Source organism: Linepithema humile, chromosome 5, assembly GCF_040581485.1.
Source record: "Linepithema humile isolate Giens D197 chromosome 5, Lhum_UNIL_v1.0, whole genome shotgun sequence".
In the NCBI taxonomy this organism is placed as follows: domain Eukaryota; kingdom Metazoa; phylum Arthropoda; class Insecta; order Hymenoptera; family Formicidae; genus Linepithema; species Linepithema humile.
In genome coordinates, this window is record NC_090132.1 from 27,865,194 (window position 1) to 27,879,605 (window position 14,412).

General features: G+C 36.9%; 2 protein-coding genes across 3 annotated transcripts in view; one reads left to right on the forward strand and one right to left on the reverse strand.

The window, feature by feature from the left end:
- LOC105678100 (uncharacterized) overlaps positions 1 to 14,412 on the reverse strand; it is a 60,005-nt gene that overhangs the window by 29,725 nt on the left and 15,868 nt on the right. Inside the window, exon 1 of one of the 2 annotated variants that reach the window (XM_067356337.1) lies at positions 1,850 to 4,609. The exons of the other annotated variant lie outside the window; for it this stretch is intronic. Coding sequence (XP_067212438.1) covers positions 1,850 to 3,272 — 1,423 coding nt within the window. The 5' untranslated portion in view covers positions 3,273 to 4,609. Of the gene's footprint in view, positions 1 to 1,849; positions 4,610 to 14,412 lie in introns of those variants that run through there. 2 annotated transcript variants of the gene reach the window in all.
- The window catches only part of Notum (palmitoleoyl-protein carboxylesterase notum), a 454,423-nt gene that overhangs the window by 10,283 nt on the left and 429,728 nt on the right, over positions 1 to 14,412 (forward strand). Inside the window, exon 3 of the mRNA XM_067356350.1 lies at positions 8,261 to 8,307. The gene's annotated coding sequence lies outside the window, so the exon portion shown is untranslated. The remainder of the gene's footprint in view (positions 1 to 8,260; positions 8,308 to 14,412) is intronic.

A 14,412-nucleotide genomic window follows, 5' to 3' on the forward strand; every position in this document is an offset into this window, starting at 1 on the left:
GTAAGTGCAGAGGAAAGACCATGTGCCGTCATCCCGATGCGCGAAATGCCTTATAAGGATGGCTTATTACAACCGGCGTGAGCAGCCGTTGATACAAATGCCGTCGTACTCGTTTTGGTGAGATTATTTCTGTGCCGCGCGTCTCACGCGAAAGCCGAAGTATTTCTTGATAGATTCATCATAGGTTGATTAAGATCGCCAATTCGTGACGGCTGTTGCGCCTGTCGAACTGTCTTGTTTATGGATACGACTAAATAAAGCGATCGCGATTCTCGATACAGTGAAGATTGTGTCGGAATAAAAATATATTTGTACAAGTGTTTCTCAAAAATATTTTATCAAATTTTTTTTAAGCTGTTAATTAAAAAAATAATTGTTGCGAAATAGAATATTACTAATGTTTTATGATATGGGTTTAATACTTTATGACGTACAAGTTCTCGGTATCGTGTGAAACACCTTATATATGAGTGCAATAATGGAGATTCATTTACATGACGACTTTTCAGTTTTACAAGTATTATTAATAACTGACAAAAACGCCGCTTATTAGATGCAGCTGCAAACGCGATTCACGATTTTCCACTTTTGGCCGTTCGCCAGCGAGACGATATATGCACACGTGCAGTTCTGATAGCGAATGTCGCAAAGTATTCGAAGTTTGAATGGCAATGTTAAAAATTCACTTTGACGTTACCATCGCTTTAGACAGCCGCGATATCAGCTGAGACGTTCCCACGACTAATTTCGGTAAACGCGCAACCCTTCGCAGTCCAAATTAAAACAATTATCTCGATTTTTCTTTCAAAAAACTTTCGCTGATATATTTTTTTTAAATTCATATTAATGGTTGGACTCATAACTTTGCTTTTGTTTTGTTGTTGAAAATAACATTGCATTTTTGCGCGAGGGTGATTTAAGTCGAGGGAAACTTAATTCAATTAGCGCTTTTGTGTGAGAATATCGATTGATTCGTTATGCAAACACATAGCTGATCAAATTTAACAAACATCGATTAGTACCATCTATATCACTAAAAAAAATGATCTTGCAATAATAGCTAAAATTTTCTAGGTGTAAAAAATTAACTAAAACAGATAAATGATTAGCAACTGTTGTGATATTGCATATGTAATTACTTAATCAGTTTAGATGACAGAAACAGAATATATATCTGTATTGTTTGTGAACTTTAAAAAGAAAGTTTCTCTAAAGCGCCTATCTATATAAGATCAATCACGTGTTAGATCATGCAATGAATAACATTTAGCAATGGTACCTAAATTTTTCAAAAGCTATTGCTAGAACATTACTGCTATAAATTCTATATGTGACAAACAATGTTTTCACAGATACGAAAAATAGCGATACATTCTTGTTGCGATATCTAGAAATCTAACTACATCAGCGAAATATTTTTTTGAGTGAACAAAGACAGAGTGTTTACATTAATGTATTTTATACTGTTTGTCGTAACACGATGAGTTTTAAACTTTTTATTCCCACAAACATATCGATCACTAGAAATTGCATTAAAATGTAATCGTCACTTCTACATGCAACTTAATTAAAAAATGAAGAAAAATTATGTCACTTAACGCGATAAGAAAAATATTATATTATATGTAATTTTTCTTAAATTTGTAGTATTTTATCTTGCAACATATTTCTTTTTATCTCAAAAAAGCTTAAAAAAATGTAATTTTACATTATATTTTTTAATGTAATCTTAACTAAAAATTTTGGGACTTATGTTAGAATAGATTATAAAAACGTAAAAGAAGTTTGAGATAATTTAATTATCTAATTCAATGATCTGCAGCCATTAGCCACGATTTTGTTGACTAACCTGCCTGTAGATATACATGAGGTCCGAACTTGACTGTCACTTGCTGAATAAAGACGCCAACGGCTTCGTGCGCGCCGTGCGACAAGATTTGTACCAATAAACCCACGAGGAGAATTACCCAGCCCCAACCACCTTCCGGGTAATAATGTTGCTTTAGCGTTAGCAGTTGTTTGAGATCCGCGACCAACTGGCGAGATGCCGCGTGCACTTGTTCCGGTGCCACCGGTGTGTGATCGCTGCAAGCCACTCCGCTATCATGCATCGACAGTCGCGGCAGTGATCGGCTGCGATAGAGCACCGCGGTGGCGATCGGCGCCGCCAATCTTGTCGAATCGGTTTCCCGATTTCTATTATTGGCAGCGATTCTCGCCGCATCTCGGTTCGCTGCCTCGTAGACGGCAACGGCACCACGATTCAAATAATCCGAGTACTTCCATAGTTGAGAGTATCGACCGTAAGAAAAGTGCGAATCCCCGCAATTTTCGTATTTTCTCGCAGCGCCACGCTCTTTCTGCTCGGCGCAGGGAACAGCGATATCCGTTTCTTGATCCCACGGTTCTTTTCGATTCCCGAGAGCGTTCCTCGTGGATCGGCACGCTTTTCCAGACGATCGCGCGTGGCTGGCTTTGGCGGAAGAGTGAACGACTTTGCATGTAGTTTCATCTCGAAGCGCGCCTATGCGCGACGCGGTGTTGAAGACAACGATATCGTCCCCGTGAGAACGCGCGCGATTTTGAGACGAACTGATTTCCATCGGTTCTGCGTCGACGTCGTTGCAATCGTTTTTATGGCCCTCGATATCTCTCACGCATTTGCATTTGCCCGAGCTGATTTTATCGACATTCTGGGGGGAATACGCTGACTCGGATGAATTGTTTATGCGTTTGTTCGTGGATGCAATCGCGAACATTTTTATGCCATGATCGGCGGCGCGTGTCTCGTTGTTGTCGACGACAATTGCGTTCACGTGATTACATTTGCTAAATATTTTATTATTTCTCCCGGCTTCGTCATTTAGTGGAGTCGCACAGGTAATTTCAAGTTTGTCTTTTGGATTCCTGAAGCTGTCATTGTCTTTCTTACACACAATCATCTTACAATCGTTGACGTCCCCGTTAAATCTGTCGGCGGTGTGAATCTCGTTTTTGGAAAATGATTCTTCTTGTTCCGACCACTTTTCGTCATCTTGAGTATAATGATTTTCGGCAACACCGTTGCCGTTATCCGCATACTTTAATGGGTAATCGCGATCGCGAATCCTCGGTCGGGCGGGAGGCTCTTCGGCGTAATCAACGCGGTGATTATGGTCGGCCCAAAATTTGACGACTTCGTGAGCTTCGCTCGAGGCTCTCGGCAGTTCCACAGCTGTCGCAGACGTCACTTGCTGCTCGCCAATTTCAGGATCTACAACGGAGTCTGCCATTATCCAGATTTCCCTTTCTCTGACTTCAAGGTGTCACAGTTGCTCCTTGTCCTCTTCGTCATCTTCATCATTGTCGTCGCCGTCGTCGTCGTCGTCGTCGCTCCCCTTCTTCCGCCTCTTCCATCTCCTTTCTAGTCAGGGATCCGAAGCTCGGGAAGCGCTTGTCTCACAATTGTGCGATCGAAACAGGCGACTGAACCGCGATTAAATTTTTGATGCATCATTCTTGTTGCACAAACAAATGATTTGAATTCTTTATCAACACTTTAATATTATCGTCATTCGGTATGGACATGATTAAGTTATGGCCCATTTCTACAAGTTAAAAATAAATCTATATTAATTGTTTTATGTTATGTAAAATATCTATTCTAATATCTTAGAAAATTATTTTATTGAATATAATTTGCAATTCCTTCATTTCTTACTAACGGTAAAATATTTTTCAGCATTAGCTTGTGTAAGAGCAGAGTCGCGTATTAATATTCCATCAAGTTTTAAAATAGAAAAAATATCCATCTTTTATATCAATTACGTAAATTAAAGCGAACGCTGCCACGCGCTTTGACTATGAGTTTTTGCATCTGAAAGTTGCGAAGTTTGCACAAATATAATCATAATTTTCACGCGTCGCATTGATCATCGTTTAATTGAAAAACTCGTAAAACTTTGGAGAACAGTTTCGGAAGATAAAGTGAACTTTTCAGACGACGGATGCGCCAAGATCGTCATAACGAGTCGCGATCGTGTCAGTCGCGAAACTTTCGAAAAATCATTTCTCGATGGACATTTTCGAGTGAAAAAAATGCCTCGGAGTGTTCTCGTAACAATCACGATTAAATAAGATTCTTTTCCAAGTCACGATGCCTGAACAACGGAATATTGTACATCGCGCAAAGGGACGATGCGTCCGGGCGCGACACGATCAGCGCGCGAACTGAGCGTTCAACTCGGCGCGCGAGTGCCGTCTCTCTGCGGCTGCGGCCGGCGGCGTCTCTCCGCTTCAGGAATGGAGCCATCGCGAGCCGATCGTCGGTCCTTCTTTCTCTCCGCCTCTGCCCTTGTGTGTTCCACCACGGATCTGTTCTATGTTACTCCACTTTCCCCCCCACCGTTTGACGATGTGCGTCGTTCATCAGCGTTCGTAGATACGTCCTGCCAATGGTTGTTTCTAGTTCTTACTGATGTGACTTTCTTTGCAACTCTCCTCGGTGGTGAATCAGTGTTTTTCTTGCTTTTTCCCCACAAGTCCCCCGTGTCAATTTGTTGACTCGATCATCGTTCGTCCACAATGTTCGTCCACAGTGTACTTGTTCTTTCTCTGATACTTTATGTTGATTCATGTGGCAATGTTACCACTTGGCGAAATAATCTTGAAATTGAACTTTCTTGAGCCGTATCGATAAATCGTATCATCGTGTACATACGCATCAATGCATATTTCTGTGAGAATGACTAATAGGGTGAAAGCAATCCGTGGAAATGCGCTCTTTCGTTCCATTCCTTTCAGGATAACTCTCGAATCTATGATTTTGCGAGTAACGAGTTCTGGGACAGATATCTCGACTGCTATATGCGAAGATTAGCAGATAAGCATATAACTTCGTTTCCCAGTGTTGTTTATTAAATCTTGGATATATAAGTCGCGCTTCGAACATGTTTCTGTCGGAATTATTGCTATATTTACTCAAACAAAATGAGATTTTGCACATTAGCGTATGATATTAAAATTGCACTATTATTTTTATGACGTTTTGGTCTAAACGATTATGTTGATAAATATCGTAGCATTTTATCAATTTAAATTTTGGCATTATTGCATAAGGCAGATATTAAATCATTTTTCTACGCGAGATCGCAACATTGCGTTCGCATAGCGATCGCATAGCGATAAACAATATGTATTGCATCTTTCCTTGCGAGTTTGAACGGAAAACACACGATCTTAGTTAAAACTTCAAGCTCATGAAACTTTAATCACGGCTTAAAATTTTTCGATCGCTAAATGATGAATGGAGGAGTACTTTCGTTACTTCGCAATTCACCACGCGGAACTAATCGCGTAAAGGAGCCTCTTCGTCTTCCGTCATCAAAGGTCGACGTGGAGTGATTCGTTGCTCTCGAATAGATAATTGGCCGAGCAAATAACTCGTCCTGCACAAACTGTGCGTACAAAAGGCACAGCTATTTACAATGTATTGTACAACAGCATCGCGTGCGCGATTTACTACTTTCTCTGATGGGCTCGCTTTATAATAACGTCGGCGCGAAAGCTTTCTCGTGCGAGCGAGGACAAATGAACTTTCGGAAGTATCTCACAATCTGTCTTAATCTTCCCCGGATTTCGGTTCATCTCCGGTTTCAAGCTGGCTTGTCCATACATTAACGTTTTTTACGGTGGACCGAGTCATTTTATTATGCGAGAAATAAAAAACCTAAATTACTGCGATAATCTTAACTTTTCCATTTTCGCCCGCGGAAGATTCCTTCGCATCTTGCACGGTTCCTTTGACGGTTTTTTCTCCGTAAATCCCTGTCCATTTTACTTCTTTCCCCTTTATGGACATTATTCTCTCGTTTCTTGGGAATATATGAATTGAAGAGCGCGCCAGTTGCCATTGTAGTTATATATCTATGGATTAAGTGGATATTTTATTAGAACGAGATCAATAAATATTCGTTGAAAGTAGATTATGCTTCGATTTAACTCAGGAAGAAGGGGGATTTTTTTGCCAATCCATTTACTTTTTTCTTGGAAACATTGTACATATTTGGAATACTTATTTTTAAATTTGTAATGAAACATTATTCATGCAATGTATAAAACGTTATTCACACACATGCTTTCACAAGAATCTCTGAAATTATATTGGTAATCTAAATATCTTCGAGTCAAATCTTATTACGAAATTAAAGATGCAAATCGTAGGAATCATTATTAAATGCGATCTACTTAAGCTGAACTTATTCATCATAAAAGTGATTTGCGGTTTGTAGAAGGTTAAGGGTTATACCGTTAAAGACTTCGGTTTGCCTTGATTAAATGCTCATGTCATGCTGACATCACATTATTCCCATGTCATTTCATTAAGATTTCGTCAACACTTTTTCCGCGTGTCATGTTTCAGCTCGTTATTACATATCGATTCGATACGGCTTCTTATGAAAGAACAGTACCATAAGGTTGACAGGGAGTAGTGTCCTCCAATGGACGGACAAAGGAACAATCGGCCGGCTATTCGGTCAGGAAGTTATGTCTGACGGGGCACAGTTTAAGAGGCGACACTTACGAATTGAAGCATCCAAGACTGTCGCAGAGCGACAGACTTTCACCCTCAGTAACATAATCACTCTCAAACTCTTGAGATTATTATTGTTTAATCCTTACAACGCGAAATTGTGTTTTTGCAAACGGGAAGAACAAGATCGTTACTGATTTATACGTAAATCATTTTTGTAACCAAATTAAAATTGCTCGTGAAAGCAGCAAGTTTACTTGAATTTGTTTGAAAAAAATATGTAACTTTTTATATTGTTCTGAAATAACAAAAATTAATTAAAATTAAAGCCCAACATTAATTAATAAGATCGTAAATTTGCATTTTATTATATATTACATTGCTATTATTTCATATATTGTCATGTTTGAGTAAAATGCGACAATAAAAAAGTAATGATACATATAATTACATTATCGAAATGAAAAGTTAAGTAAGACTGGCGCGTCTACAAATTGCTCCATCATGATGTTTCTCGATAAGCCTTCGTCAAGTTCCTTTTCAAATTACTTTACACTTATTTATCACGATTCATCGTTGACTCTTGCAAAATTATGAGCAAGATTCCTGTTTCTTGCGTGTTGCGTGTTTCTTGTTTCTACGTTCGTTGCTTGAAAGCGATGTCACGCGGAATATTCCACCTTTTTTGTATGCTTTTAATGTGGAAAAAATTATAAACTTATGGAATTTAATTATTAATTATGAAATTTTTTTATCTACTCGCATATGAATGCTCTACACATATTAAAATCTACTTAACCATAGATTTTTATTTAAATTAATCGGTTGTATTTAGGCAAACCAGTTCTGTTTTGGTTATCGAACTTGACGATCTGTATTCTCGCGAATACGATTAATGTATTTGTGTTCAACAATCTTATCTGCGCTACTTTGTCTAAATGGTCTTCGCACACGCAAAGCGTCTGTGCCGAACATTACTTATATCTTATTTGTTAATTTTGTTTTTCAATCTCTCGCGCTTTTTCAATCTCTTCTTTTTTCTAAAAGTACATATATTATATCTACGTACAAAGTATGTAGTCAATTCTTTTTATCATTTTTTACATACTAGTTGCTTTATTTAATTAATCGCTCGAAATTACTTTCTTAATTAAAAGATTGCATATTATTGTTTTATAAATATTTCATCTAATTCTTTAATTTTCGTCGGCATAAGCACCCTGAACGACATTGAAAAAATGGAAATCTCGAGAAATTAAAGAGAACCGACGGTCGAGAATACCTGAGAAATCCTCTATCTTTCTCGGTAACCCAACAGCTAAAAGCCACTCTTGGATAGCCTCCCAGATTATTGTTGGAGGACGACGAACATAAGTTTGTCGCGGATTCTTGCATTGAAGTCATTTCGTTGCTCTTTGTGTTCGAACGACTCCCGGCACGACCATCGCGAGGAACATCGAGATAATTGAATTGGGCATTTCTATTCTTTATTTTTGCAGTCTCAGACACCCACCTAAATGGTATAAATTTGCTTAAGTGTTGAATTGATATGCGCCGTGTTTTTGTCAGGGAATTATAAAATTATAAAATATAAAATACCTTTTACTAATTGTAATTTTAGAAAAATATTTTTGATATTTTATCACATTCAACAAATAGCTATCAAACTTTGTAAAATATTTTTTGTTTAATCCAACAGAATTGCAAAAATCTCAAAATAACCTAGATTGTTTTAAATTTGTTTTACAGACACGACATCGATTGCAAAGTGGAGCAACATGGAGCAACGCATCTTGGTGAGTGAAGTCAAATTTATTATATCTATGTACATCTTAGAAAAATTAATTATGGTAAAACGTTATTCTTTGCGCGATTATATTCAAAGCTGTATTTGACGAAATTTATACAGATATATATTGAGAGTTTTAATTAGCGATTTTTATTCAAATCTAATCTGAAATCATACATTTTATGAATGATTAAAAATAGTGCGCGACGTTTCTTAATTAAATTTCGTTTTGACTATATTTTTTCGCTTATTGTAAGCGTGAGTAAGAGTTTTCTAACTCATTAACATAAAATGCACTCACAACGCTACTCATCGTTAGGATCAAGTTGTTTGCGCCGCAGCAATTAGCTTAACCATAACAGTTTGGAATTAATTTTTTCTTAAAAAAGAAATAGATTTTTCTTAATATTATTGTACTATATTTTTATTAACACGTTTTTTTCGATATATTATTATGCTAATATAAAGTTAAAGCTGGTTGATTATACGAAGTTATATATATTAATTTAGTTTATTAAATCGTTAAACATTTTTTTTATTACAAATACACGACTTACTATAATTAATGATTTATATTGAATTTTGCATGATCGTCTCGCTCGGCATTCTTGCGACGCTTTCTTATAGTTTGTTGGTAGTCTTATTCACAAAACAGAACGCTATATTATCTTCTCAATGTCGGCAAGTCGGTAAATTGTGGTTTATCCAGTAAAATTTGTCTTTTCGTGGCAAGATAGATATATTGAATATATTTGGACGCATTTATTATAATCTTATTTTTTATATTTCACAAATCAACTTTGCTATGCGATAATTGTGATCAAATGTCTTTGCGATATATTTTACTATTGAGTACTTTAGTCTTGCAAGAACATTAGTTTTAAAGTTATTAATATATCCGTGATAGGAATTTAATTTAATAAAAAGTATATGTTGTAAAAAAATTAAATTAATTTACAAGTTACGCAACAAAGAATACACGAGCTTGTTTTGAACACATTTTGTGAGAAATCTGTTGATTACTGCGATATCAAAAATTTCCTCAAGTTCCTACATTTTTTACATTTAGCATATTTTGCAATTAATTTAAGAAGTAACATTAGACTTGCAATATATCAAGAAATTTGTTTTTTTTTTGTTTAATCTTTTATCAAAAGCAAAACTGTTTAACGAAGCGAAATAAATATAAAAGGGTGTTATACAAGAAACAATTATTCGGTTATTTATCAGAAATATCGATCGATCGAGAATAGTATGTTTCGACGTAGTAAAGAGAGAAGCAAGTTAGGAAACTCTAATATATATCTTCCGTAAGTGTTTGAGGATTCCGTGGCAACTTTCATCGCGCAAGAAACTCGCTTCTCATATGCTGCGACGCGTGTTCGGGAAATAAGGAATATATGGCGGTAAACAAAAAGTGGGGATAAATTATTAATGGAGGGTGGAAAAACACTTATACTAGTTGTAGAAGATAGGTCAAATGTCAAAGTAGCTCAGCGAGACTCGTAATCTCCGCAAAATTTCAATTTTGTTCTTTTATACGATGTAACCGATTCGTTGGATAAAGCTATCACAAAAAATTAATTCAATTTTGATGTTAAACTAGTAAGAGAAATTAGTTTTGTGAAGAATAATTGGATCTAATGAGACTTTTTGTATTAAATAAGTTCTGCACAATTTTGTATCAACGTTGAATTTTTATTTAACAATTTTTTATTTTTGGCATTATATTTTAAACTGTTATTTGGTTTACTTGTGCTTTTATTCCACATTATTGTAGAGAATTTTGTGTACTATATTTTAATAAATTTTTAACTTGCTAGTAACGTGATAAAATATAGAAAAAAAAATTGTGCGCAAAGCTTTACAGAATTGTATGCAATTTATCATGCCTGAAGTAATTTTTATGAGTAACAATCATAAATTATACATTACGCTGAATTTTAATTTATTATTTAGCCACGCGTACTTTCGACGATAATGCATATCTGCGGCGTTTATCCTTGATTACTGGTTTTACGCTTAATTTCACATAACTGTGGTCTTTAGCTATGGCATGCTGGCTATAACTTTCGGTATGCCAGTAACGAGAGTTTACTTCAGTTTAGTATTGTCCGCTAAATAAGGACTAGAAGCTGAGATAGTTGTCCGACTTTACCCATTAAACCTTGGATGGAAAGCCCGCGTGCGCTGATTTGCCTGAATGAGAGATTTAGTGTCAACTTCTCTTATCTCCAATTGCTTCTCAGCAAATTCTACATCTTCGTGACATATAATTAATAGACATAAATAGATGATTAATGTAGGAACTCAGTATGACAATTATAGTTTCAGTCAAGATTATCTTTATATTATTCTCCGCGCTTTAATTGTTAGGAAAAATGTCTGAAGATGGATTTCTGTCTTAAATAAAAATTAGTTAATCATCTGTAATCTATGGCTCTATTAGCAACATACGAAAATAGAACGTAAACTATTTTAGGATCTAATCTCCCACGATTAAACTCTAGATTAAAGCACTAAATAGTTCGAATAATTAGGAGGGCGGGATACAACTTCGATTACTTTTCTCTACGTATTAAAATAACGCTTGCGCTTGTTTTAAGCGTGTTAACGAAATTGTTCGGAAACTTCGACTCACCGGCTGTGTGCAACGGATGATGGTAGAACTTGATCTTAGCGGGTAGCGCGACGGTAGCCGGAACCGAGAATTGTAGACCTGGTCCCAGGAGATGCATGAGAGTGCCTACGACGGTGATCACCCAACCCCATCCTCCTTCGGGATAATAATGCCGACATAGTAGTCGTCTCGCTTGCACCTGGAAGGGACTGTCGTCGGGTTGGACACTTGCGGTATTGTTTTTCTCTCCGTTGTCGTTGGTTTCCGTCGGGCGACTCTTCTCCTTCAAGGACGAGTCGTCGATGAAAGCGGCACAGCGTTCTTTGCCTACCGCATCTAGCGGCCAGGATCGCGCACGGGATAACGACATTACAGGGGGGGGGGGGGGGAGGGGGCTGTCCTTGCGGCTATGTACCCGTATCGTTGCAGCTCGTGCTGCTCGTGCACACAATGATAATTCCTATCGCACGCATTAGCGCTGCGTGCGAACGCGGCCGCGCGCGTGATATTGAAAACATGCTGCTGCCGATCGCCCTCACAATGGCAGCGTATATTCTTCTCATGCGTTTCCTCCTCGTGATTGCCGCACGCCAACGTTTGCCGACTCGATCACGTACGGGGCGCACCAGTTATGCATTCGATATCGTTTTGCGTATGTTGGGGGGGAAGTATTTTTTGCCTCTTTCTATCAGTAGCTATCGTTTCTGGTTTATGAGTACTAAAAAACGGTTGGATGAGAAGAGCTTAATAATAAATGTTATAATAAATTTATATGAGAGTTAAACGCGAAGGCATTTTGCACTTGATTTATTGCGGAGAAATTTATCGAACAAACGATTTATTAGAAAGCTGTAAGTATTCCGAAGATGATTACAATGTTTCTCAAATATAATTATAAGTTATATTTGTTATAGTCATCTTTAACCTTTTTTTTTTATCTTGATGATCATTTATAAATCGTTATTTAGTTTTTTGTTAGTCAATTTCTGCTAACGATCAAGTTTTTGTATCCCGACACGAATTCATTGCCTTCGGTATGAGAATATCGACAGTGACAGGATGATTGAAACGTTTTTAATATCAAGTTCGACGAATCAATGTGTTACGAGCTACATTTAGCAACAAAATCTTCTTTAATATTTCTTTTGTTCACGTGTCAATTCAAGTTTTTGATTGTTATCGAAATGAAGAATAATGGAACACGTTGCGCTGCGGACAATGCTACTGTCGATTTCGGAAGTTTGGGGGTCAAGATTAATAGCGCAGTTTTTGTTCGCGATGTATCCCGCGGTGCTCCGTAAAATATGACTGAGATACTTTCCCCGCGGGTTGTTGCGATGAATTAATTTGGCGAGTCTGCCGAATCAGCTATTATAAATTACCGCGCGTTGCTCCACGTGGGTCTTTGTAACACGAGATCGATCCATCGGTGGCTTCGTTTCCGTTAATGTGCGTGGATGAGGCCGGGCTTTCTAAACGCTCGATTTTAATAAATTTCCAGCAGGGGCTCTCCTCTCATTGTATAGCGCCGCGATTTATTATGTCTATAAACGCATCGCTTGACAGCCTCCGCGCGCACATTTTCGCAACCGTTCTCTAAAAGCTTTCGTCGTTTACCAAATGGAGAACAAATTACCGGGCTAAACTTTTCGGCAAAAACAACGTCGTTTAACGCTTTTTTATGCGCGAGAGACTGCACCCTTTTTTATCTTTCTTTTTACTTCGGGTATCGTAGTAGTTTAATGAACAGGATTATTAAAATGATGAATGAAAGATAGCGTAATTAAATTAGTTATATTGGTGAAATTATAACTTTAAACTTTGCAATATTAGAGATAATTATATTATAAGAAACATGGAGAAATACTAAAAAATAATTAAAAAGTAAAGCAAAAATCAACGAATCAGCGTTTTAATTTACGTTCTCTAGAATATATTTGATATTTACATAATATGTTTTTTTTTTGCATTTTCTAAATTCTGAAGTAAACTACAATTTTTAAAGATCTGTTTAAAACTACTTGGATATTGTTAATAATATCATAATTTGAATTCTATTAAATTGTACTTTTATCTGAATATGTTTTCATGCAAATATTTTTGAAAAAGCAAACAAGACAAATATTTCACGTGGAACAATCTATATTTTTTAGAAACTTTTAGTCACGTGTATTAATATTTAATAGATTATAATATTTAATATTTAAGCGCACTAATTGAAATGATATTATATGTAATATGTCTCATAATAATAAGTCTCATAAGTATTATTTTCATCTGTATATTATTGCGATCGGAGAATATTTGAAAATAACTTTGCTGAGTCAATAGCCAATTGGACGAATATTGTACGCATTGGATAACGCTTAATTGATCGCGTTCAATTCCGAGCGAGTAACGAATGCGCAATAAAATGATTACCAAAGTCAGTTAACGGGTTTGTCTCTCGTGACCGATTTACGATCTCGTGTGGTCGCGTAAATCCACAGTGAGAGCGAGTTCCGCGCGAGTTTCCCGATTGAGCGCGTGTGCGCGGTTACAAAGATAAAAATATAAAAAAAAAAAAGAGAGAAAAGAGAAAAGAAAAACGAAATATTTGTGGAAAGTGTTGTCGAAACCGAATGCGATTTTACGAAATCGACTCGACGCGCGAATTAGGCGACGTGTGGTCTTCCGATCGAGAGAAAATAACGTACTAAGCTGTGCAAGGTGACTATTGACTGTCGTGAGGCTGGCGGATTTGTGGAGCGTAGGGTTTCGCGCGGTATCGCCGACTGGTGCCGCGCACCGACGAGAGACAGGCTCTTTCCCTCGATTCCCTCTGCCCCCTTCTGCGCTCTCCGTGTCGTCTCTCGGACACTACCTCCACCACTTCCACTTAGCGAAGACCACATCGTCATTGCCGATGTCGTTGCGTTGCCTTGCAAGTCTCTCGTCATCGTTCTCACACCTGTACCTTTAGGCATTCTTTGGAGGAGCAGCTATGGCGATCTTGTCATTGACAACATTCTATAATGAGGAATTCTTTCTTAAAAATAAATTAATTACTTTATAAACGGAAATTAAAATAAATTGGTACTTCATAAATACTTTTGCATCATGCTGAATTTTAATATGATTTCATTTTTTACTATATCTAGATTTTTTATATCACGTGTATTTGTAATTGAACACGATAAGGGGTTTTAATAGATAGATATTCATGAAAACCATTGGAGATAAAAAAATTAATTGGTTGTTGTTAAAATTATTTTGAAACTTTCCATTAAAAATCCTTTGTACTTGTCGGTGGTATTGCTGTTGTTATTTTTTTCTTTATGCTCTTTGGTTAGTTATTGCTACACAAGCTGTTTGTTGGATTTATAATTGGCCTTTGTAAATTTCACGAGTTGCGTAAAAAAGAATCAGCAAGTGCATATAAATTCCACACAGATAGTAACACTGTGACGAGAGACAGTGTGATAGACGTACGACTTGAAAGTATTTTTCTGA